The sequence below is a fragment of the Manis pentadactyla genome, chromosome 1, assembly GCF_030020395.1.
Source record: "Manis pentadactyla isolate mManPen7 chromosome 1, mManPen7.hap1, whole genome shotgun sequence".
NCBI lineage: Eukaryota > Metazoa > Chordata > Mammalia > Pholidota > Manidae > Manis > Manis pentadactyla.
The window spans coordinates 100,523,087-100,551,051 of NC_080019.1; the positions used below are offsets into that span (position 1 = coordinate 100,523,087).

At 35.8% G+C, this 27,965-nt stretch overlaps 1 protein-coding gene across 1 annotated transcript in view; it reads left to right on the forward strand.

Moving 5' to 3' along the window:
• Positions 1-27,965, forward strand: part of LOC118918991 (EGF-like and EMI domain-containing protein 1) — a 532,060-nt gene that overhangs the window by 482,710 nt on the left and 21,385 nt on the right. The window contains 5 exon segments of the mRNA XM_057488470.1: positions 11,433-11,552; positions 13,238-13,360; positions 26,095-26,175; positions 26,178-26,241; positions 26,617-26,654. Coding sequence (XP_057344453.1) covers positions 11,433-11,552; positions 13,238-13,360; positions 26,095-26,175; positions 26,178-26,241; positions 26,617-26,654 — 426 coding nt within the window.

Consider the following 27,965-nt stretch of genomic DNA (forward strand, 5'->3'; position numbering starts at 1 on the left):
CTTCACAAAGCATGAAGTCCTCAAGTACCCCGGAGAATGTGGCATTTGACTACCAGACCTCTTGTCAGAGCTGCCTGCAATTGTGTTGGAAATTGGCTCTCCAGCAGGGCTGGACTGCAGAAAGGAAACATGATTGTCGATGGTGAACTGCCACTGCTGGGATGTGAACCAGACATGAATGTTAAGCAATAGTGTCCACAATTTGCAACCCAGGAACTGCCAAATTGACAGCTAGACTAAACTGTGGCAGCGTAGGAAGATATGGTTAGTTTCTTCATTCAGTCGATACAAAGTCTTACATTGTACTTTGATGAATACAATCTTACTGTCCCATAAACTGAGATGCTGTCAATTACGAGTCTCAGTTAGATTCTTAGCAAGCATTTCATGTCTGAGTGCCCTTGTAAGCCTCATAATGGTCCTAACTCTGGTTGGCTTGGATTAGCCTTTCAAGTGAGCATGCAGTTCATTAAGCATGTGGAAGCTCCAACAGCAGCCGCACTTCTCTCCATGAACTAAATAGATTTCTTGCATTTTATCTAGGACTAGATGAAAGGGATCCATAATGCTGTGCTAGAAATAAGTCTTGACTCTCTGAGGGACTTGAAAAGATACAGTGAGTGTATGAAATGAATATTAGTAATGAGCAAAACTTGAAAAGAAAACCTAAAAGTTTGGGGGGTTTTCTGTTTCTTTTTAAAGAGCATGTACCAAATGGTTGTTTCATCTCATTTTTGCTTTGAAGATTTATTTCTTTCAGATTCAGAATAGTCGTTTGGTATTTCACCAGATAGAAAATCTGCTTATCTTCCATACCATCCTCCCACATGTTGCTTTGTGATCCATTATCTTCATGCAAGGGACATTTTCAAGTTTTTGTTATATGCCCAGGCACTGGAGTTGAAATGAAGGGTTCTTTGATACAAAAAATCAAAGGCCTCTGCCCTCAAGAAGCTCATGATCTAGTGGGGGACACAAAAGTATAAATAGTGTAACAGCACAGTGATAAAGATGTGCATAGTACATCGCAGGAGCCCAGTGAATCGCACCTACACCAGCTTAAAGGGGTTCAGAGAAAGCTGTTATGAGGAAACAACACTGAAGTTAATTTTTGAAAGAAAAGTGAAAATCGGTCCAGAGAAGAGAAGTGCCAAGGTCTCAGACATTCTCTGCGCTGTGGGATGACTACACTAATAGGGAGGCCTTTATGTTTCGAACATCAATTACGGAAGCTACCGGGTTGTTGGAGTGGGTATCTTTAATTGCCATATATCCAAGTAATTTTGTATTAGGAACAAATTTCTTTGGCCAGAGCATCTTCCCTGGTAAAATACCACCAAACCCTCATATATGAAGAGGTGTATTGTTTACACACGAGTGCCTTGTTAAACATAGATATCTCAGCCTCATGAGTAGAATCACTGGCATTCAAACATCTTTGAAAGTTAAGAAGTGCAAATCTAGAGAAAGGTAAAATTAAGAGACCCTGATTAGTGAATATCTTTTGCAAATGCTCTGGTGCCTGTGGGGGTGAACATGGAGGTTACCAACATGTTTTTGTGAAAGTGATGTTGAGAAAGTATAACATGATTTTGTTGGGAGGTAGTCATGCTAAGAACAGAAGTAGCTAGATTCTTTCCATGGCATCTTTAATCCTTCTTTCTTTAAATGTCAAAAGACTAGTCCCTGGAAAACCTAAGGAAGTACAATAGAGCATCTTTAAGGGAGAAAAAATTCTGGGCTTATGCTTGAAATTTGTGCCACTGATTATAATAAAATAACACCTGCCTGGGTATTATTTGTACAGATTCTAAAAGGTTTTTTCTTAAAAATACAGAAGTGCAAATTGGCTCATGTTGTTTGTAAAAATAGGTACCTGGTTTACAAATAAGTCAAGAATATCTCTCTGGCTATTTATCCAATACATCCTTTGGAAAGTAGAAGTAAATGACAAAACTTATTTGGAATAAGAATGAAAATCATAGCCAAGTTCTGAATTTTTAAGTTATATTTTTATCTGATATTTGTAAAAAACAAAAACCTAAAGAAGGTTTTAAGTTGTATTGGGAATACATAAAATACAAGTTTTTTTTTATGTAAGCATCTTCCAAAATTGTGACTAATATATCAAGTCCTTAAAATGATATCCAGCCAGAGTTTGAGTTGTTCAAGATAAATTGCAATGTATTATTTTAAATCACTGTTAAACTAACATATTTAGTGAAATCCATACCAACTCATCCATCCAAATTACCTTCTTACTTATGTTCTTCAAGATACATAAGAGGGAAAAAGAAACAGCAATTTCTTTTGAATTTTAAATGCCTTAACTGTGTGTAAGCATGCAAAATGCTGAGGGATTTAAGATTGCAGTTAGTGGCTTTAGGGATACCATTTTGAAATGAAGCATTTTCTTAATAAAATACACATTTCAGTAATTTTTAATAAAGGGAAAAGGATTATTGTGTCAAGAATCAGGAGGCCTGGGAATCTTTCTTCTGATGCTACCATTTCTCCACTAAAAAACTTCGATGTCTTACTATTAAAGTTAAAATAAATTCCCAAATCTTTACCATGGACCACAATGTCATACATGTGCAGCCAAAGAGGATTCCCTATTTGAATATGCTAGGCCATTTCTTCCTCATTGTCTTAAGACCTCTGTCTCATATTCTCTTTTCCATTCAGGCTCTCTTTCTCTGATACTGTGTCTCGCATCATACTGCTTTTCCCTTCACAGCCCTCACAGTAACCTGTGATAGTTTTTCTTATTGGTTCACTCGTATTCTGTCTATATCACCCACCAGAATGAATGTCCCATGGGCAGGAACATGGCCCTTTCACATGTAGCTATGCATGTACAGTCTGCCATTGTGTTCTCTTGAGTATCATTCAAGGTAACACTTGATTTTCTAGCAACTGATAGACCCCTATCTGAAACCAAATTTCCAATAGTTACTTCCTCTTTCCATCAAACCACAGTTAATGAAGCACCTTTTATATAGTTTCTAGACAGATGAGGATATCAAGGTATATCAGTGAGGACTCTACCTTCAGGGAATTGTAATCTGTTCAAAGATATAGAATGTGTCTTGTTACTGATCTCTTTAAGTTTAAGGTAGCATATTAAGAGAACTAAATGTATGGCATCATTCATCATTTCCCATACTTGTTCTGTGATACATTAACTTACTGAATTGGTTTATAATAAAAAGATTGTCCTGCTCAAATAAGCATGGCAAACTTAAATACTCTATCATATGTTGGGTGAGCATAATGCGTTATAGCATATTATATTCAAGGCTCTGAAAATTCAATAGAATTCAGCTTTGCCTCATTCATAAGCTAATTTGATATTAGAACTTTTATTACAAAGCATCTACTAACATCTCCTAAACCTACTAGTGTAAGGGACCTACTATTGTAAACTGGCTACTTTCAATAATGAAGCTGTCACTGAGATCACTGAGAAAGATTTTATGGAGGAGGTAGTATCTAGGCTCAAGTCTTTGAAAAAGTAAAGGTCTTAGTCGATCTTTGTCCTGACTTGTAGTCAGAACACTGAGTATGTGGGCAAAGAGAGCAGGAAATAGATGAGGGTGTAACTACAGCTTTCATATAAAAGAAAATGAGAAGTCTCAGTTATTCAGTTATCTTTAAAACATTAACATTCATTTACTCTTTGAATGGCTTAGAATAGAAGAATAAATAAGATAGATACTTGCTCTGAAAGGGCCTCAAAAATCTACTGGGACATAAAGAATGGAGTAGTTACAGCAATTCCTTTGTCTTCAGTATAAACCACAGTAGTTCTAATTTTGTTTTTGTTTGCCATTTTTAAGCTCAACATTTTAAAGATATAGTCTGCACTCAATAACATGCAGCAATTTTAATATGATACACTTAAATGTATATATTGTATTCTATTGCCACTATAAATTAATAATTTGCTATCACCCCAAAAGCTTCTCTTATGCCCTTTCTGAGATGATCACTCTACACCCAATCCTAGCAATCAATGATATGCTTTCTGTCAGTATCGATTTGTGTTTCTAGAGTGCCATGTAAATAGAATAATTCAGTTATTGGTTATGTCTGTATTCTTCCACTCAGCATAATGTTTTGAAATTCATCTGTGTTTTTGCACATTTTAGCACATGCCTTTTTATTACTGAATGTGATTTATTAAGAAATAAACACTCAAAAGTAGAATTGTTGAGCCATATGGTAAGTGCATATTTAATCTAATATAATACTGCCAAATTGTCTTCCAGAGTTGCACAACTTAATATTTTCACGCAGTATATGAGGGGTCTAGTTGCTCTACCCTCTTGTCAAAACTTGGAATTTTCAGTCAAGAGGTTATATGGAATTTCTGCAATTACCTTACTTAGGATCATTGTTCTATAGTGTTTGTAATGTTTGTCTCGTTTGAGTACAGAGTAATGCTGGCTTAATAAAGTGAGTTGAAAAGTATCCCTCCCATCTACATTCTTCAAAAGTTTGTGTAGAAATGGTATAATTTCTTATCTAAATGTTTAAGACAATTCACCAGAGAAGAAATCTTGACCTCAAATTTTCTTTGAGGGAAGAGTTTTATTAATTTAATTTAAAAAATTGAGATAAGGCCATTTAAACTTCCCATTACTTCTTGAGTTTTGCTTGATACAATGTGGTATATTGTGCCTATCAATATGTTTGCCTATTTTACTTAAACTATCAAATATTTTTCAAATATTATTCATAATATCACCTTATTGATTTGTGTCCTATCTTTATTCTTGCTCAGTTTTGCTAGAGGTTTGTCAGTTTCATTGACCTTTTACAAACCAGCTTTTCATTTTTATTGTCTCTAATATTTTTTCTTTTATTTCACTGGTTTCAGTCTTATCCTCATTGTTTTTTCCCTCTATTTATTTTGGATTACTTTTCTTTTTCTAGTTTCTTAACTTTAGACTTTCTTTTCTGCTACAAGCACTTCAAGCTATACATTCTTTAAGCACAGCTTTAGTTTTCTCCTATACACATTGGTAATGTTTTCATTCAGTTAAAAATATTTTCTAATTCCTTTGGGATTGATTCTTTGAGTCACAGACAACAGAATTATATTGATAAATTTCTAGATATTTGAATAAGTCCAGATGCCATTTTGTATTTTAAGTTAATTCTATTTGATCAGAAAATATATTCTGTATATCTGCAATCAATTTACATTTATCAAGGCTTGGCTTCTGGCTCAGAATATAGCCTATCTTGTTAAATGTTCTTGTGCACTTGAAAAAAGTATATTTTGCAATTATTGACTGAAGGTACAAATGTCAATTAATTTAAGGTATTTGATAGTTGTTTAAGTCATGTCTATATGCCTTTTACTATTCTGTTGCCTGTCTTATCAATTATTGTTTGAGGGATATTGATATCTCCAACTATATATATGGGCTTGTCTACTCCTTTCATTTATGTCAATTTATGCTTCATATATTTTGAAGCTCTGTTTTTAGGTGCATACACATTTAGAGTGGTTTTGTATTTTCTTGAAAAGTTGATCCTTTAAAAAGGATGAAATACTCCATGTTATACTAATCTACTTTGTCTGAAATCTACTTTGTGTGAAATTGATATAGCTCTGAGGTTCTTTTGGTTAGTGCTATCATAGTATAGCCTTTCCATCCTTTATACAATATATATATTTTATTCTTTGTGGGTTATGTGAGTTGATTGGAGATAGCATATATTTCAAGTCTGAAATATTTCAAGTCTGAAAGTCCCTACCTTGTAATGTGAATATTTAGATAATTTACATTTAATTCATTTTTCTATATGGGTTTAAATCTATGAGAATAGTACTTATTTTCTTTTTGACTTATTTGATCTTTATTCATTTTTCCTCTTTCCTGACTTCTCTCTAGTTAATTAAGGATTTTTATATCTCATTTTATCTCTGATATTTCTAGTTAAACCTCCTTAAAACTAGTTGTTACTCTGGAATTTACAAGTTGCATCATTAATTTATCAGAATCTGCATTCAAACTTATATTACTGCTTTATGTATAATGTTAGAACCTTACAACAATATACTTCCATGTCTTTATGTTCCAATGCTTTATAAATACCATAATACATTATTACTATGTTTGCTTTAACCCACACAGATACATATTAAATATATATTTTTTAAATGACAAAAACTGTCTTCTATTTTCATCCACATATGCGCAATACCTTGCTCGCTTTATTCCACTGTATAGATTCAGATTTTCATCTGCTGTCATTTCCTTCTAACTAAATGACTCCCTTCAACATTTCTTGTAGTCTAGATCTGTGGTGATAAATACTCTCAGCTTACTATTTTTTTCTCAAAAAGTCTTTACGTCTTCTTTATTTTTGTCATATCCAGTTTGGGTATGTACTTGCATTTTTTAGGTTTGTTTTTATTTTCCCCCAACATTTTAAAGATGTTTGCATGGTTTCTGACAACATATATGCAGTCATTTTTATTTTTTCTTCTATTTATAATGTGCCTTTCTTTGTCCTTTGGGTTCTGTTAAGATTTTATCATTGGTTTTCACTGATTTGGTCTTAATGTGTTATGGTTCAGTTTTGTTTATGTTTATCTTGCTCAGGTTCATTAAGAATCTTGGATATGTGGGTTTAGTTTCTTTTTTTCTGTTTGTTCTTTCTGTTTTTCATTTTTCTGATTCTTTTACTTGTCTTCCTATGGTTACTTTAACATTTTTTAGAATCTCATTTTGTTTTATTCATAACAGTTCTGAGTGAATCTCTTTTTATAGCTTTTTACTGGTTGCTCCAGGTATTACATTGTATATAATTAATGTATCCACTGGTGGCATCATTTTACCAGTTAAACGAAGTGTAGAACTCAACTTCTCCCTTTACTCTTGTGCATTTATATATAATTCTTCAAATATTTCCTCTAGGTACATTCAGAAACACATCAGACATGTTACAGTTTTTTGCTTCAGCCATTAAGTACTACTTAGGAGCCTAAGAAGGGGAAGGAAAGTTTATTTGATTTATATACATTTTTCTTATTCTTGCTCTCTTTCTTCATGATGTTCTTGTTCTTTCTTCTTGATGTTTCACAAATCCTTTGTTTAAAAAAAATTGTTTCCTTCCTGTTTAGAGAACTACCTTTAGACATTACCTTAGGATAGTTTGCTAGAGAAAAATTCTCTTAGTTTTCCTTTATTTGGAAGTGTCTTGGTTTCTACTTGAATTCTACAAGACAGTTTTGCTGAATATAAAATTCTAGGTTGTATTATTTCTTCAGCTGAAAAATGTCATTTCCTCTTGGTCTCCATAATCTCTGATAAGAAATCTGTTATTTTACATTTTTCCCATACAGATAAGGTGTCATTTCTCTCTCATCATATTAAGGATTTTTCCTTCATCTTTAATTTTCAGAAGTTTGACAATTATGTATCTTGGTGTGGATTTCTTTGGGTTTCATTTGCTTGAGGTTTACTCAGCTTCTTGGATGTATAGGTTTATGTATTTTGCCAAATATGGGAAATTTTTAGCTTTATTTCTTTAAACACATTTTCATCCCCACCCTCCTTTTTCTAGCTCCCAAAACGTCACTGACACAATATTATGTATTTGTTACAGTGCCATAGGTCTCTGAGGCCCCATTCTTTTCTATTTTTTCCTGTCTATTTTATTTCCATTCTTCTGTTGGGTAATTTCTACTTTTGTCTTGCAGAGGGAAAGGCTTGTAGATTCCCTAATTCTTCTTTTCAGTGTATTATTTTTTTTGACTGGATTCACGGAGATTTAATAGATATATATGGAATAAAATTTAGTCAAAGATTCAGAAGGATCATTGCACAAATTTCTGGAGACTTTTTCTCTGGGTAACACTTTCCTCTGTCTGATCCCCCTTCTAGGACTCCACAAATTCTAGACATCTTGATAATTATGAACAGATTTATTTTTAGTTTAGTAAGATCATTGAACTCAGTTTTGATTTTTTTCTTCTTTTACTGTAATCCAGAAATTATCTCCAGCAAAATCCAGTACAGTAATTTAGCTTACTTTGTCTTTTCACTTGGAATTTCCACTCCTGTGCTGCCTGATTTCCCTTATCTAACAAACAGTTGTTTCATGAATTTTTATATAATTATCTAGTTGTTTATGCTAGGCGGTAAGCCCAATCCTGGCTACTCTTTCAGGGTCATGAGAGAAATTTGCTCAGGTCCCATTTAAGTGTCAGTATATATAGGGTACTGCCCTTTAAATCTATACAAAGGAAGCATTAGAATCTTGAGTGAAATATTACTTGTGAACACATGCTACTTTGTCCTCCCATACCTGAGAATAAAAGTTTTAAGTTTAACCAGGTACTATATTACACTTCTATTTTATAGTTCTTTCATTCCTAATTCATATGGGTTAAGTTCACAGTTACAATCAGTCTCAGAAACAAAAGAGTCTTTGACAGTAAGAGGGCTTCCATAGGGAGATTATATCTAGCCTTTTCTGGCAGGGTAACCATTCATATTTGGAGAACTTGGGTATCAAAAACAGAAGGACCAGAAGAGATTGAAGTTTAAAAGGAAGGTTCCCATAGGTAATAGTCATGAGAAGAGCATATCATCGGTCATTATAACTTATTTTATAATCTTGCATCTAGTGGAATTGACCCTTCACTTTTCAGAGTTCATAGTAGTTACCTATCCCACTGTCTTGAGAGCTGGTGGTAGGAGATACAGATTTTTTAAAAAAGATAAGTTTCTGGTGTAAACATGGCTGTGTAGGTCAACATCTTTCCCTTAACTTGTGACAAAGCATGCAGACATAACAGAGAAAACAAACAAAACCAAGAGTCCAGCAAATTTTGTGTGTGTGTGAAATTGGAGGCCAGATTGCATCTGCATATCTGAGTGTAAGAGTTTCTTAGAGAGCTCATACTGGGTAGAAGAAGCACAAGGAGAAAGGGACAGGGAGAGGTAAGAAAAAAAAGGAAGGAAATGATAATGGTTAGCATAGAAATTAGTAAGACAGAGAATAGGAAAATGAGAGAAAATTAATAAAAACAAAAGTTGGTTATTTAAAAACATCAATAAAATTGACAAACCTTTGGCTAGACCGACAACGGAAAAATAGATGACTCAAATTACTGAAATCAAGAATGAAAGAAGGGTCATCGCTATGACCTAAGGAAATGAAAGAGAAGAAGGCAGTACTAGGAATAACAGGATCATAACAGATGAGTTAGCTTAAATGAAATAAACAAATTCCTAGAATGACCAGAACTACTGAAACTGATTTCTGAAGAAATAGAAAATCTGGTTAGACATATAATAAGCAAAGAGTAGAATTAATAATTTTAAAACTTCCCATAAAGTAAAGTTCAGGCCCAGATGGTTTCAATGGTGAATTATATAAAACTTTTAAAGATTAATACAAATTCTTGACAAATACCGAAGAGGAGAAAAACACTGCCCGACTCATTTCACAGTATTACACTGGTACCAAAACCAGACAAGGATATCACAAGAAGGAAAATTATAGACCAACATCTCTTAAGAATATAGATGTAAAAATCCTCAAAAGAATAATAAGAAACCACATCCAACAACATATAAAAGAGATTATACACTATGATCAAGTGGGATTTATCTCAGGAAAACAAGGTTGGTATGACATCTGAAAATCAATAAACTTGATATACCATGTCAATGGAATAAAGGACAAAAGCTATATGATCATCTCAATAGATATAGAAAAAAACACCTGACAAATTCCAACACCCTTTCATGATAAAACAACTCAACAGACTAGAAATAGAACTTTCTCAACCTGACAAAGGGAACCTATGAAAATGAAAAACCCACAGCTAATATCATACTTAATTGTAAAATATGAAAACTTTCCCTTTAAGATCAGGAACAAGAAATAAAAAGATGTCTGTTCATGTCACTTCTATTCAGCATTGTACTGGAGGTTTTAGCCAGAACAATAAGGTAAGAAAATGAAATAAAAAGCATCAATATTGGAAAGGAAGAAGTAAAATATCTCTATTTGCAGGTGACATGACTTGTATATAGAAAATCCTAAGGAATTCACTTAAAAATTATTAGAACTAATAAAAGTGTTCAGCAAAGTTACAGAATATAAAGCCAATGCATAAATATCCATTGGTTTTTATACACTAGGAATGAAAAATCTGAAAGTAAAAATTAAAACAATTCTATTTACAATAGCATCAAAAAGGAAAAGATATATAAGAATAAATTTATATCTTAAATAAATATCTTATAGTAAATTTATTAAGATATATAAGAATAAGTGAAGTAAAAAATTATATACTGAAAATTATAAAACACTGTTGAAATAAATGAGACCTAAAATAAATAGAAAAGCATCTCATGCTCATGGATCAGATGACTTAATATTGGCAGTACTCCCCAACACTAACCTACAGATTCAACTCAATCTCACCCTACCATAAAAGCAAGGAGCAGAACAGTATATATTGTATTTGTGGAAAGTGTGTGTGTGCGTGTGTGTAAATTATATTTTCATAAAGAAAGGACTCATAAGAAATGCAGGAAAGCAGTTATGTATAGTAGTGGTTGGGTTGGAACTGGGTAAACATGGGGACAGAGTAGATTTATATATTATTTTGGTTTTTATATTCTATACATTATAGAAAAAAAAGTCAGGACAGGAACAGGCGTAAAAATTCTGCAGTCCTACCCAGAAGCCTATAATGTAGACATGGCTGGATTCACAGAGTCAAGTGAGAATCAGTTAAGTCATAAATGCAACGTATAATTTCTGTCTGGGGATACTCCCTATAGGATGAGTAACTTCATATTCCTTTGGATCTCCAGAGAATATGACTAAAATGGATTAGGACAGGAGCAAGCGATGGGGAGAAGGAGGCCAGCTGACTTAATTCCGGTGGGATCTATCTCCACAGCAGCTGTACCCAAGACTTTCCCATGTCATTCCAGTCAGCCTTCTTCTCACACTGTGGTTACTTATCCAAAGGCACGGGAGGCCTAGAGGAGGTAAAAGGTTTACCTAAGGATGATTCTGCTGCTCAAAGGAGTAGAGAAGGTATGGAGAGCTGAAAAATACAGATGTATAGAAGAGTTCCTCCCGACTCCATTTAACTTCAGATATACCAGAGGGCAGCAGATACACTTTTGAGGAGAGTGAAATTAAGCTACTTCTTCTTTGGCCCTGATCCATGTTTGGATTTGTTCAGATCACAAAAGGGGAAACATTTTGTTGGATTAGACATAGATGTAAAAGTGGAGAAGGGCTTTCCAGAGGCCTTACGGTCCTTATGTGAGAAACCCAATGGCCCCAGCTCCCCCTGAACCTTTTTCCGTCCTTCCACTGTGTACCTCTTTCTGAAATTAATGCATTGAAAACTATCCCTGCTTAATTGCTTTCAGAGATGGACCCCTGCACAGGTGGAAATGGATGTGCCCACATTTGTCAGAGTGAAAATGGTGTGGCCAGGTGTGCCTGTCACCCACGGTACCAGCTGTCTGAAGACAAAAAAAAACCTGTGGAGGTAGGAAGTTGAAGCTGATGGCTTAATTGTGTAATTGTTTGAAATTTTGTGGTAATTCGGTTTTGAATAATAAGAACAGCTAGCAGAAAGGTGTTTTCATTTATGCTTAAAAAGGAACATTTATATTCTCATTTGATCATTCTGAAGGGTATTTTTTATGATAGTATAGAAACTCAGTGAAATTTTTAGTTACAAAAACAAGTTCTGGGATAGTTTCAGAATTAATGCTTTTGTTTTCTGTTTCTCATTTTGAAGTGAATTCCAGAATTAATATTTCAAAACCTCCCATAACCACACAGGGAGTTTTTTATTATAGGCTACAGAAGGTGGAGATAACCTTTGAAAAGCAAGTATGTGCAAATGAGTTTTCTCAGAAGTTGGGAGTAATTAAAACCAAAAAGAAAGAAACTCTATAAATACAAGGTTACATATTTCTGTTTCCTAGAAATAGCAAAACAAATATACTTCAATCCAAAGATGAAAGTGATAAATTACTCTATGACCAAATCTGATAAATGCAGTCATTCCTGTGGGACAGTCTTTGTTTTAATAACTTCTGAGAAATCACAGAATCCTTCATTTTTATCATGACATTCTCATGAAATGAGAAATGGTTTATTTGGATTAATTATAAAAATACCAAAATGTTTTCTGACATGTAGGACTTATAAATACTTTGAGAATTTCAAAAAGAGTTAGCATAAAAATTAGTGGGGTTTTTTTTCTCTTTAAGCCAAAACTAAGATACAATTTTCTATGGAGTGTGTTAATATACTTTATTGACAGAGAAAATTTCTGCTTTGGTCCTCTGCATACACAGTACCTGCCTAACTCAGCACCTGGCACAGAGTAGGATCTTATTAAATATCTGTGAAAAATTGGCAAATATATACATATATAGATATGTCTGTATGTCTATATCTATATCCAATTTCTTTCCAACATTTAAAGCTCATGCATTATTCTTAGAAAGTCTATGTCCAAAATTACCACTTACACAGAGTTTTACAAACCCTTTGGAAGAATGAATATTTCTCTTAAGTGCCCTGGTTGAGATGACAGGCAGGACAGTAGTACAAGGAGAAAGTACTAGTCAGGAAAATGGTGAGATCTATCCACTGAAAGGGAAGGAGCAGGGACTACTTGGGTCGACAAAATGAAGTTACACTGAATAGACTTGGTCAACAGTGTCAGGAGAGAGAGTGAGGATACCAGTTTAAATGGCACAGCCTTGTGACAACTATATGTACAGCATACACTTTGGATTACTGCATGTGAAGTCTCCAAATCTGCCTTGTCTCTGGCCCTACACACTGTCTGCCTTAAATCAGGGAGTTACCAGTTTTGGTTGAGAATGTCACATATATTCCTAAAGACAAATTACATTGACTTCTACCTGCATTATCAGGAGGCAGAGAAGATCTATTTTTTGTTTGTTTTTCTATTTCTCCCAATTACTAGATACTAGTAACTTTGAATAAATAGAAATGCTTGAGAGCATTAGACCAATACTAGAGTTAATGTCATTAGTGGCTGGTTTGTTTGCCAATCTGGTGCCTATGTTTTGCTGTTACTTGATGTCCTAGGGTCAGGGAAGGGGCTATTGTAGTTCATTTTTATAGTTCACAGGTAAATCTTAATTCAAGCACCTTAGATGGAACTGCTGTACCTCTCTCTCCACAAATGTTAACGAGTGTGCTGAAGGGCTTGCTCGCCATGGCCATCGCTGTGTGAACACGGTGGGATCTCTCACTCATGCCTGCCACCCTGGCTTGGAGCTGGGGGCTGATGGGAAACAGTGTTACAGCAGGTGGCAACCATCAGAGCTCTGGAAATGTGTGGCATTTTACAGGTATTACACAAGAGTCATGAACAAAAGAATGACACTGAGTATCTTGCCAAAGCAGAAGTTTCTGAGAATGTTTTCCTTTGGGGTGGGGGGATAATCTTAAAACTATCATACAAATTCCCTCAGATTCCATGTTCTCTACCTCAGTATTTCCCATCCTCACTCATCCTCTGCTTCTTCCCTTTGTTTTCAAAAGACAGAATAATTTTATTCCTTATTTCTTTGGCTTATTTCTCCACCTCTGCATCTTACGTGATCATGGTACATCAAGAGTTCATATATCTTCTGATCTCATACCCTGCCTTTCTCTCAGTGACTTCTGTGTTTCATATCTATACCTCAGCAGATGAATTTTGCTGTGTTCAAAGCTCAACTATGTTAACTATTTTAATTTAAACTCAGGACCATAAATCTCAAGTGATTAAACAGCATGGCTAGACAAATTTACTCTATCAGACTATGTCCACTTTCATCCTCATCAAAATGAATGTTTAACACCTTCTCTTTCTCTCCCATTTTTAAATCAGACTCCCTCTCTCCTTTATCCTTTTCTTGTCTCTTACATTATCAGTAAAATAGGTGCAAACTACCATCATCTGTTAATTGATCCAAAACAACTCACAGAATCTCATGGAAAAATCTTCACCCTTATTACTATTAATATGGAAAAAATAATTATACTACTATCAAAGACTAACTTCTCCATCATACTCTGGATTCCATTTCTCTCAAGATCTTTGCTATTGCATTTATCTAATGGATCATTCTCATCAGCATATCAACATGGTCCAGTATCTCTTATCTTGAAAGTACCCTCCCATAAACCATAACCCACTTGAGTTTCGATCTGATCCCCTTCACAGCAAAGTGTTTGTAACTTAGTCTGTATCTACTACTCATCTTGAATTATTTCCAGACTAATCATATTTCCATCTCTCCATGGTAACCCTTGACCTACATGTTGCTAGAATACATGCTAACTTCTCTAGTTTTATCATAATTGAACTCCCAGCAGCTTTCAACACACTTGACTAGCCCCCATTCTTCTTGAAATGTTATCTTCTCTTCCAAATTTTTGTACTTTCCTGGTTTTTCTCTGTCTGTGGTCCCTCTCTCAATGTCAAATTTGTATTTTCATTTCTTCCTCTAACTCCATGTGACTGTATCAAACTATGTACTCAACATCTCCACTTGCTTGATTGATGGGCATTACAAAATAGACGGGCCCATTACAAAATTTGGCAAGCTAAAATAGTTGATTTATAATCTCAGTTCCAAAGATCCTCATCCAGTCAGTGTTAAAACCAAAAATACAATGATACAAAATTAGTAAGTGACAGAACTGGGAACTAAATTAGGGTCTTTGGGCCCCAAATACACTATCCTTTCATCTTCATCATCTTATATACATTATATGTCTATCAGTTTTAATCAAGGAAAAATAATAAAGATAGTGATAAATAGAATAACTAATTTTTTATTCTTACCTAAGCTCTCACATGAAGAGACATTCTAAGGGTCAGTAAGTTATTAATTTTCCTCCACTACATAAAATTCTGTTTCTTTAATACCTAGATTTCAAGTGTAGCCCTCAGATCTCTTGGTATATTTCTACTGCTTAAAGACAGTACAGCTTTGCCACAGTGATATTTGTCTCTTAAAGAGTAAACTAAAGAGCGGAGCCAATATGGCGGCGTGAGTAGAACACTGGGAATCTCCTCCCAAAAACATATATATTTTTGAAAATACAACAAATACAACTAATTCTAAAAGAGAGACCAGAAGACACAGGACAACAGCCAGACTACAACTACACCAGAGAGAACCCAGCACCTGGTGAAAGGGGTAAGATACAAGCCCCGGCCCGGCGGGACCCGAGCACACCTCCCCCCAGCTCCCAGTGGGAGGGAGAGGGAGCCCAGGACTGCTAAACACCCGCACCAGAGCGCAGACACAGTGCATGCATGGAGGGCTGGAAACTAGGGAAATAGGGCAGCAAGACCTCTGAGCGGGTTCCGAAGCTGATGCCCCTGTGACAAAGAAAAGCGGGGGCTTTTTGAAAGTCTTAAAGGGACAGGGATTTAACAGCTGGATGGAAACAGCATAGGTCACAGCCCAGTGGCTGGAAATTACAGGGAAAACCAGGTGCACTAACCCCCTGGGCAACAGCTCTGAGACCCCTCATGGAGGTAAACAGCCAAACAGCCCCCCCATCCATTACCGCTCCGGGCGCTGCGAAAGCAGAGAAGCAGTCTAAGGCAAACCCCGCCCACAGAAAGGGAAATTCCTCCCTTCCAGCCAGGCAAGACACAAAGACCCACTCTACACGCAATTACCCAACACAAGCCACTAGGGGACGCAGTTATCCCAGTAAAGAAAGGCCAGTAGCAAGTGAAAAGTTTGGCCCTCTCAGCTGACAGTCAATAGCACCTGTCAACATGAAAAGGCAAAAAAATATGATCCAGACAAGACTAACCCAGACAGCTTCAGCATCTGCTACATCTTCCCCTGAGAAGGAACCTGGGAAGATAGATTTAGCCAGTCTTCCTGAAAAAGAATTCAAAACAAAAGTCATAACCATGCTGATGGACTTGCAGAGAAATATGCAAGAACTAAGGAAGGAGAATACAGAAATAAAACAAGCTCTGGAAGGACTTCAAAACAGAATGGACGAGATGAAAGAGACCATTAATGGACTAGAAAACAGAGAACAGGAACGCAGAGAAAATGATGCAGAGAGAGATAAAAGGATCTCCAGGAATGAAAGAATTTTAAGAGAGCTGAGTGACCAATCAAAAAGGAATAATATACGCATTATAGGAATACCAGAAGGAGAAGGGATAGAAACTGTCTTTGAAGAAATAATTGCTGAAAACTTCCCCAAACTAAGGGAAGAAATGGCCTCTCAGACCACAGAGGTACACAAAACTCCCATGACAAGGGATCCAAGGAGGGCAACACCAAGACACATGATAATGAAAATGGCAAACATCAAAGACAAGGACAAAGTATTAAAGGAAGCCAGAGAGAAAAAAAAAGGTCACCTACAAAGGAAAACCCATCAGGCTATCATCAGACTTCTCAACAGAAACCCTACAGGCCAGAAGAGAATGGCATGATATACTTAATGCAATGAAACAGAAGGGCCTCGAACCAACAATACTGTATCCAGCACGATTATCATTTAAATATAAAGGAGGGATTAAACAATTCCCAGACAAGCAAAAGTTGAGGGAATTTGCCTCCTACAAACCACCTCTACAGGGCATCTTACAGGGACTGCTCTACATGGGAACACTCCTAAAAAGAGCACAGAACAAAACACACAACATATGAAGAATGGAGGAGAAGGAATAAGAAGGGAGAGAAATAAAGAATCATCAGACCATATTTATAATAGCTCAATAAGCGAGTTAAGTTAGACAGTAAGATAGTAAAGAAGCTAACCTTGAACCTTTGGTAACCACAAACTTAAAGCCTGCAATGGAAATAAGTACATACCTTTCAATAATCACCCTAAATGTAAGTGGACTGAATGCACCAATCAAAAGACATAGAGTCACTGAATGGATAAAAAAGCATGATCCATCCATATGCTGCTTACAAGAGACTCACCTCAAACCCAAAGACATGCACAGACTTAAAGACAAGGGATGGAAAAAGATATTTCATGCAAACAACAGAGAGAAGAAAGCAGGTGTTGCAATTCTGGTACCAGACAAAACAGACTTCAAAATAAAGAAAGTAACAAAAGACAAAGAAGGACATTACATAATGATAAAGGGCTCAGTCCATCAAGAGGATATAACCATTATAAATATATATGCACCCAACACAGGAGCACCAACATACCTGAAACAAATATTAACAGAACTAAAGGAGGAAATAGAATGCAATGCATTCATTCTAGGAGACTTCAACACACCACTCACTCCAAAGGACAGATCCACCAGACAGAAAATAAGTAAGGACACAGAGGCACTGAACAACACACTAGAACAGATGGACCTAATAGACATCTACAGAACTCTACATCCAAAAGCAACAGGATACACATTCTTCTCAAGTGCACATGGAACATTCTCCAGAATAGACCACATACTAGGCCACAAAAAGAGCCTCAGTAAATTCCAAAAGATTGAAATCCTACCAACCAACTTTTCAGACCACAAAGGCATAAAACTAAAAATAAACTGTACAAAGAAAGCAAAAAGGCTAACAAACACATGGAGGCTAAACAACATGCTCCTAAATAATCAATGGATCAATGACCAAATCAAGATGGAGATCCAGCAATATATGGAAACAAACGACAACAACACCACTAAGCCCCAACTTCTGTGGGACTCAGCAAAAGCAGTCTTAAGAGAAAAGTATATAGCAATCCAAGCATATTTAAAAAAGGAAGAACAAGCCCAAATGAACGGTCTAATGTCACAATTATCGAAATTGGGAAAAGAAGAACAAATCAGGCCTCAGGTCAGCAGAAGGAGGGACATAATAAAGATCAGAGAAGAAATAAATAAAATTGAGAAGAATAAAACAATAGCAAAAATCAATGAAATCAAGAGCTGGTTCTTCAAGAAAATAAACAAAATAGATAAGTCTCTAGCCAGACTTATTAAGAGGAAAAGAGAGTCAACACAAATCAACAGTATCAGAAATGAGAAAGGAAAAATCACGACAAACCCCACAGAAATACAAAGAATTATTAGAGAATAGTCTGAAAACCTATATGCTAACAATCTGGGAAACCTAGGAGAAATGGACAACTTCCTAGAAAAATACAACCTTCCGAGACTGACCCAGAAAGAAACAGAAAATCTAAACAGACCAATTACCAGAAACGAAATTGAAGCGGTAATCAAAAAAACTGCCAAAGAACAAAACCCCCGGGCCAGATGGATTTACCTCAGAATTTTATCAGACATACAGGGAAGACATAACACCCATTGTCCTTAAAGTTTTCCAAAAAGTAGAAGAGGAAGGTATACTCCCAAACTCATTCTATGAAGCTAACATCACCCTAATACCAAAACCAGGCAAAGACCCCACCAAAAAAGAAAACTACAGTCCAATATCCCTGATGAATGTAGATGCAAAAATACTCAACAAAATATTAGCAAACCAAATTCAAAAATACATCAAAAGGATCGTACACCATGACCAAGTGGGATTCATCCCAGGGATGCAAGGATGGCACAACATTTGAAAGTCCATCAACATCATCCACCACATCAACAAAAAGAAAGACAAAAACCACATGATCATCTCCATAGATGCTGAAAAAGCATTTGACAAAGTTCAACATCCATTCATGATAAAAACTCTCAGAAAAATGGGAATAGAGGGCAAGTACCTCAACATAATAAAGGCCATCTATGATATAACCACAGCCAACATTATATTGAACAGTGAGAAGCTGAAAGCTTTTACTCTGAGATAAGGAACTAGACAGGAATGCCCACTCTCCCCACTGTTATTTAACATAGAACTGGAGGTCCTAGCCACGGCAATCAGACAAAAAACAAAAAAATACAAGGAATCCAGATTGGTAAAGAAGAAGTTAAACTGTCACTATTTGCAGATGACATGATACTGTACATAAAAAACCCGAAAGACTCCACCCCAAAACTACTAGAACTGATATCAGAATACAGCAAAGTTTGCAGGATACAAAATCAACACACAGAAATCTGTGGCTTTCCTATACACTAACAATGAACCAACAAAAAGAGAAATCAGGAAAACAACTCCATTCACAATTGCATCAAAAAAATAAAATACTTTGGAATAAACCTAACCAAAGAAGTGAAAGACTTATACTCTGAAAACTACAAGTCAATCATAAGAGAAATTAAAGGGGACACTAACAGATGGAAACACATCCCATGCTCGTGGCTAGGAAGAATTAATATCGTCAAAATGGCCATCCTGCCCAAAGCAATATACAGATCTGATGCAATCCCTATGAAACTACCAGCAACATTCTTCAATGAACTGGAACAAATAATTCACAAATTCATATGGAACCACCAAAGACCCCGAATAGCCAAAGCAATCCTGAGAAAGAAGAATAAAGTAGGAGGGATCTCACTCCCCAACTTCAAGCTCTATTATAAAGCCATAATAATCAAGACAATTTGGTACTGGCACAAGAACAGAGCCACAGACCAATGGAACAGACTAGAGAATCCAGACATTAACCCAGACATATATGATCAATTAATATTTGATAAAGGAGCCATGGACATACAATGGCAAAATGACAGTCTCTTCAACAGACGGTGCTGGCAAAACTGGACAGCTACATGTAGGAGAATGAAACTGGACCATTGTCTAACCCCATATACAAAAGTAAACTCAAAATGGATCAAAGACCTGAACGTAAGTCACAAAACCATTAAACTCTTGGAAGAAAACATAGGCAAAAACCTCTTAGACATAAACATGAGTGACCTCTTCTTGAACATATCTCCCCAGGCAAGGAAAACAACAGCAAAAATGAACAAGTGGGACTATATTAAGCTGAAAAGCTACTGTACAGCAAAAGAGACCATCAATAGAACAGAAAGGAACCCTACATTATGGGAGAATATATTTGAAAATGACACATCCAATAAAGGCTTGACGTCCAGAATATATAAAGAGCTCACACGCCTCAACAAACAAAAAACAAATGACCCAATTAAAAAATGGGCAGAGTAACTAAACAGACGGTTCTCCAAAAAAGAAATACAGATGGCCAACAGACACATGAAAAGATGCTCCACATCGCTAATTATCAGAGAAATGCAAATTAAAACTACAATGAGGTATCACCTCACACCAGTAAGGATAGCTGCCATCCAAAAGACAAACAACAACAAATGTTGGCGAGGCTGTGGAGAAAGGGGAACCCTCCTACACTGCTGGTGGGAATGTAAATTAGTTCAACCATTGTGGAAAGCAGTATGGAGGTACATCAAAATGCTCAAAACAGACATACCATTTGACCCAGGAATTGCACTCCTAGGAATTTACCCTAAGAATGCAGCAATCAAGTATGAGAAAGATCAGTGCACCCCTATGTTTATCGCAGCACTATTTACAATAGCCAAGAATTGGAAGCAACGTAAATGTCCATCGATAGATGAATGGATAAAGAAGATGTGGTACATATACACAATGGAATACTACTCAGCCATAAGAAAAGGGCAAATCCTACCATTTGCAGCAACATGGATGGAGCTGGAGGGTATTATGCTCAGTGAAACAAGGCAAGTGGAGAAAGAGAAATACCAAATGATTTCACTCATCTGTGGAGTATAAGAACAAAGGAAAAACTGAAGGAACAAAACAGCAGCAGAATCACAGAACTCAAGAATGGACTGACAGGTACCAAAGGGAAAGGGACTGGGGAGGATGGGTGGGTAGGGAGGGATAAGGGGGGGTCGGAAAAGGGGGGAATTAAGATTAGCATCCATAGGGGGGTGGGAGAAAGGTGAGGGCTTTACAACACAGAGAAGACAAGTAGTGTTTGCTACGCTGACAGACAGTGACTGTAAAGGGGTATATAGGGGGGACCTGGTATAGGGTTGAGCCTAGTAAACAAAGTATTTGTCATGTAAGTGTAGATTGATGATAAAAAAAAAAAAGCAGTTCCTGTGTGGTGACCTCCAGTGAGTTCTACACAAGGGTATAAAGGGCATATAAAAGTGTAGGCAAAGGGTCTGTTTATGTTTATACAGAGGATCAAAGACTACTTTGGCTACCCCGAAAATGAACTAAGATATGATATGAAAAAGAACTTCCAACATCAGCACTCTCGGGAAGACTCATTCCAGAAGATGATCATCAAAAAACCCCAACAAAGATCCACGCACTGCTACAGGTGTAGATGCACTCATCCCACCAGTTCCTGGACTTGCCATGGGAATGAAGAAGGAGATATCTAAGCTGGCCTGTGCATACAGTAAAACAACAAATTTGACTGGATCTGTACTGTTGGAACTCAACCAAGAATTAGGAGAAGTGCAAATTGTAGCGCTCCATAATCTTAAAACTACAGACTATCTACTGTTAAAAGAATATATGGGATGTGAACAGTCCCCAGGAATGGGTTGTTTTAATTTGTCTGATTTCTCTCAGACTGTTCAAGTTCAGTTGGACAATATCCACCATATCATAGATAAGTTTTCACAAATGCCTAAGGTGCCTAACTGGTTTTCTTGGTTTCACTGGAGATGGCTGGTAATTACAGGTATGCTTTGGTTACGTAACTGTACTCCTATTATGTTAATGTGTGTGCACAATTTAATTAGTAGTTTAAAACCTCTACATGCTGAACTTACTCTACAAGAAGATATGTCAAAGAAATAATCAATCTTCCCAGGTTTTCTTCCGACTGCTACTTCTATAGCTTTCCTTCTTCCTACCTAATTACAACCCTTAAATAGAATTCGTGCCACATATTGAATTTACCGAGTATCATAATTCTTCCAAGTAGTAAAGACACCTCAAGACAATTGCTGGGCATAGAAGCCACAGGGCATAAATATGCAAAGAAGTAAAAAGCTAACCTTTTCAAACAATAAGGCTTCTCTCTCACTTACCAACTTTACATTTCCCTGTATGGCCCCGGAAGATGACTGGTTAGCCAGAGACGGGTAAGATTCCTCAAGGGAGGAACAACCTAAGACAGGCACAGTCGCAGGGGGGCCATCAGGTGAGAAAATGGGGATCAACAGAGGTGAGGCTTAGAACCTCTGCCCCCCGTTCTGAGAGAAATCTTCTGCATACGTGGATGTTTTATTGCCCTGGTCTAGCTTGGATTAACACATAGTCTACAGGCACACACCTGATCATCTACATTTGCTCTCTTACAACACTAAACTCTGTTTTCTACCTTTATCTTGTATCTACCTACCACTTCAGCATTTTATTAAAAATAATAATAATAAAGAGAGAAATGTGGTATCCACATATAAATCAAGTATAAAAATCAAATGAGTATTCATATTTGAACTGACTGTTTATAGTTCATAATGCATGAGCAAAACCGAAAGTTTCTGTGATGACTGCCCTTGTACTGTTCACCATGTAACTTATTCACTATGTAAGAATTTGTTCTCCATGTAAGAACCTGTTCGTTATGCTTCAGAAGATTGGAGACTGACGAAAATTAGGCTTGGGGTGGATTAATGATTGTGCATTGAGCATTCACTCCCCTATACAGAATTTTATTGTTGTTAACAACCATCTGATCAATAAATTTGAGCGATGCCCTCACAAAAAAAAAAAAAAAAAAAAAGAGTACACACTTCCAATTGTAAAATAAATAAGTAACCGGGATGTAATGTATAGCATAAGGAATATAGTCAAAATATTGTAACAACTTGGTATGGTGACAGCTGGTACCTAGAATTATCATGTATATAAATGTTGAATCACTGTGTTGTACACCTGAAACTAATGTAATACTGTGTGTCAACTACCCTTCAATAAAAAATAATTATCCAGAAAAAAAAAAAAAGAATAAATTAAGTAAGATGGGGGAGAAGAATTAACGACTAATTAGGGTACAACTTCTTCTGAAGAGAGCCCTTCTCTCAATGCTCTGAGGAGTCCTTTTAGGCAGAGAGAACAAAGAATGAGTTTTTCTTTCTTAATAATAATTTGTTTTTTTAATGTGGCCAGTGGTTTAGGAGATGAGTACATTTTACGAATGTCTGAAATAAAATCTCTTGCAGTCCACTCGTGTGTTCTCAGTTATCACGAAAGAGGAGGCCATTATTCCATTATTGCTAATGAGTTATGAGGTACAGGCTTTTTGTAGAATTTTCTTGAGAAAGCACTTTGCCCTAGAGTTGAATACATTTGGTAGCAGTGTGTTTTTCCATTTATTTCCCGTATGTAACTATTTGGCTAAGTTCTTTGTGCAGCTCTCACCAGATCTCAATATTTACTAACCAATGCATAAAACTTTCTTGGTGAAAACTGGTATTTTGAGTTGTTTCAAAACCTGCAGGTGGAGTAAATGTTTTCAGAACATGGTAATGTTTAACAGTGAATTATGTCCTTCACATCACAACAATATTTTAGGAAGATATTGCTTTAACTTTTTTGTAGGAAAACAATATTTTGAATTTATGTAGTTTCATCTCAGAGACTCTCAAAACAGTGTATAGCATAAACATCAAATCTTCACAGTGTGCTGTGAATGAATTACCACCATCTTGTGGTTAGAAATTGGAAAACTTCAGATTCTGCATGGTTAAATAAGGCTTCTCCCAAATTACCAAGCAATAAATAGGTAAACTCAAATTTCATACATATTTAATGATTGAGTAAATATGATTATTTGCTATCTATGAGAAACTGTAAGAATCATTTTTAAAAGTCTTTTTTAAGTATAATATTTTCTTAAGTCAGATGGCTAAGCACTATTTAACACCTGTATCAAGGATACAAAACTGCAGCTTCTAGTGGGCTTAGATCTGAGTATGCACTTGTTTTAGTCCCACACATTTTTTAACGAGGTTGCAATAATATCATTTACTTTTTTTTTTTTTTTTTTTTTATTGAAGGGTAATTGACAACAGTATTACATTACATTCGTTTCAGGTGTACAACACAGTGATTCAACATTTATATACATGATAATTCTAGGTACCAGCTATCACCATACCAAGTTGTTACAATATTTTGACTATATTCCTTATGCTATACATTACATCCCGGTTACTTATTTATTTTACAATTGGAAGTGTGTTTTTATATATATATATATATATATATATATATATATATATTGTGTGTGTGAGGGCATCTCTCATATTTATTGATCAAATGGTTGTTAACCACAATAAATTTCTGTATAGGGGAGTGAATGCTCAATGCACAATCATTAATCCACCCCAAGCCTAATTTTCGTCAGTCTCCAATCTTCTGATGCATAACGAACAAATTCTTACATGGAGTACAAATTCTTACATAGTGAATAAATTACATGGTGAGCAGTGCAAGGGCAGTCATCACAGAAGCTTTTGGTTTTGTTCATGCATTATGAACTATACACAGTCAGTTCAAATATGAATATTCATTTGATTTTTAAACTTGATTTATATGTGGATACCACATTTCTCTATTATTATTATTTTTAATAAAATGCTGAAGTGGTAGGTAGATACGAGATAAAGGTAGAAAACAGAGTTTAGTGTTGTAAGAGAGCAAATGTAGATGATCAGGTGTGTGCCTGTAGACTATGTGTTAATCCGAGCTAGACGAGGGCAATAAACATCCATGTATGCAGAAGATTTCTCTCAGAACAAATATCATTTACTTTTAAATTAAGTTACCACTAGCAGTCTTACAGCTGCACTGATCGCACGTAAATAATAATAGGAACCAAAATTTGAAGTGTCTCCCTAAAGAGTGCACGTTAGCATATGAAAAATATCAGGTGCCTTCATTATTTTAATCTTTCCTTTAGCTTTCTAATTTTGCTTAGTCCTAAACTAGCTGTTTCTAAGCCCAAAAGGGTTCTTATTTTCAATAATTTGATTAGCATAATCTTTCTTTTGTTTATTTAATCATTCACGACCTGTCCCTGAACATCTGTTACGATCTGGGTAATGCAGAGTGGTGAAGGCCCAGAGGGATAAGCACAATGATGGGATGTGCGCTGAGAGCTCTGGGAACACTTCGGGCTGCTGCCTACTGGAGACAGGATGCTGGGCGTCGCAGAGGTTGAGGTCCGCACTATGACTGGACAGTAGCTATAGCAGACGCCTCAGCAGTTTGAATGCAGATATAGGCTTTCAAGAACTGGCACAATCCTAAGTACCCTTGTCCTGCTCTTTCTCATCTTTCTACTTCCAAAGGATTCAGGAGTTAAGAACAAAAAGAAATGAGCCAGGGTAGATACACTCCTTAATAAGCGTGACCAGCAACACAAATGAAAAACAACAGAGGCCAGTGGTGAAAATAGCAGAGTACCTAAAGTCCATCTTTTTAGCACTGATTCAAAGCATTCTTTTATTTCTCATTTCCTCAGGTAGAAAATGACCGATCTAATGACTGTGTGCTCCATATGCTGAGACTGATGTCTCCCAAAATGCCCCAACATGGTAGCAAGTGCCATGATCAGCAAATCGATTTTCAAAGTAATAGTATTTATATAAGTGATTTTCATATAAATCAAAGCTGATTGCATACCAACATGATACTACTTACATAGAATCAGATAATTCAGTGGTTTTGTGTTCATACTTCTGTTTCACTTTGAATAGTATCCAACATAGCCTCTAAAACTGACAAATAGCATACCACTAGCTTGAGAACAGATCTGTCAAGTGGCAAACAATCTACATGCTTTCTGATCATTGATTCAATGCACATATATTTTATATCCTGAAAATACTGGGAATTCTCAGAGGTGTTTTTTAAGTGTTAAATAACCACTGGTGGACTTATTACCTTTCTGTATCACTTAGTTAATTTAACATTATTTATAGGTTTATTAGGATTTTGATATGGTATAGATATTTACAATGCTTAATAACCCCCAGACTTTTACTTTTACATGTGTAAAGAGTTGATAAATTTCCAATAAGTTTGTCATCCTCACAACAGAGCTAATCCATTGTTGACGAACATTCAGTCTTTTCTGTTGCCATGCTAATAACCCTTTTTTGCTTGTTTTAGAAAGGGTTTGAATTGGAAATTATCAATAGCTGTGAAAATAACAATGGTGGTTGTTCCTGTAACTGCGAACATCCCTTGGCTGGCCCTGTTGCTCCTGTAACCATGGACACTAGCTTGACTTAGATGAGAAAACATGCATAGGGAATGTGTGGTAAATGCTATCTTCCTTCAGAAGTTGCCCTGGATTCATTTAGTCCTTTTGTCTCCAATACTTATTACTGAAATGTGAGCCACATCTCTCAAACTACAAGGAAAAATGAATTAAACCATGCTTCTGGTTACTGGAAAAGTGTAAAAGAAAAATTACTTGGCAGAAGACACCACCATGTTTAGATATTTACTTGAAGTAAAAGGAGTTCTTAAACACTTTAACAAAATATATGGGTTTAATAGTTTTATTTCAGGGAAATAGTCCAAGGTCTTGCTAATCTTTCAATGTAATTTGTAATCTACACAACAAATGCTGCCATGTACCCTACTTCTCTCTACCTCAAGGGAAAACTAAATCATACGTGTTGCTTTTTAGCTTGGTGATTTTGATGGTGGCCAGCTTTGGTCTGGCAGGTAACTGCATTCCAAAGGAAACTTCAGAAGATATCGTTCTTTGGAAATCCCAGCTCATGCCCATTTTTAATGGATGAATTTTCCAACATATTATTAGATGTTATATCGTTCAGGACAATGAGAAGAATAAATTCCACCCAGCCTTGCTTCATAATGACATGTTGAATTTAGAGCCTGTGAGAAAAATATCTACTAAAAGTAGGGATAGTGAACATGCAGTGGTATTACTCTGGGCTCTGGTTCTGAGGCACCGACAAGCCCCTAAAGAAATTTGCCATCATTCAGAAATTAAGATACCAGATTTGCTCTTTTTTTTGTGACACTTTTTATCACCTTTCCTAAAAATTATGATATAATTACTAAAAAAAGTCTTTGACCATTTCATGCTACTCAGTATAATTAGAGACAAATTGGAGTATCAATTAAAGAAGAGGTGAATTCCAAAGGTCTAAGTATTTGGGATTTTTATTTTGACACTATGACATGACAGAGTGAACTTCAAGGGATTTTGAGTGTTCTGGTTTCATAAATTATTTAACCAAAACAATGTCATTACTTGTATTCCTTGATCCAACACTGCCTTCTGCATTTTTCTGAGAGTCTAGAGCGATTAACTTAACAAAAATGATTGCTTCCTTTGCCTCTTTTTTATATAATGAAAATTATTCTTATATTTGTCTACCTTGCTAACATTTATATCTCAGGAAAAAATAAAGGCCTTCCTTCCCTTCCTTCCTTCCTATCTTCCTTTTTTAACTGTTGGATAAGGGACACTAGAATTTTGCTAAACCTTATGTTTGCAACTGCTGCAATTTGGTATCTTTCCTTATTCTTTGAAAAGTACAATTCAGTAAACTTCTTATTTATAGCTAGAAAAAATAGCATCTGCCAGGGTCAAAATGTAGAAAATTGCATATTTATGAGATTTCAGCAAGTCAACATGACAACATTATATTGTTTATGGCTCAAGTTTATTTCTTTCTCCAACAATAAATAACACTCATTCCTAAAGACCACATATTCACTAGAGTAAAAGCAATGATTTGTTTCAAGTATACATATAGATACTTTGTTTATTTGCCTGAGAACAGATTAAGGCTTTAAATGCTTTATAGAAACATTCACACATGAAGGAAATTAAAGAAATTTCTTTTTAGCTTATTTAGGATTAACTTTTTTTTTTTTTAATGAGAATGTACAAATGAATGTGAAAATGAGTCATCCAGTCTGCGAACGGTCAATCGGTCTTGCCCAAATACAAAATTTTATTAGGGCTAAAACCTTGAGATATATTAACATTTGAAAGACAGC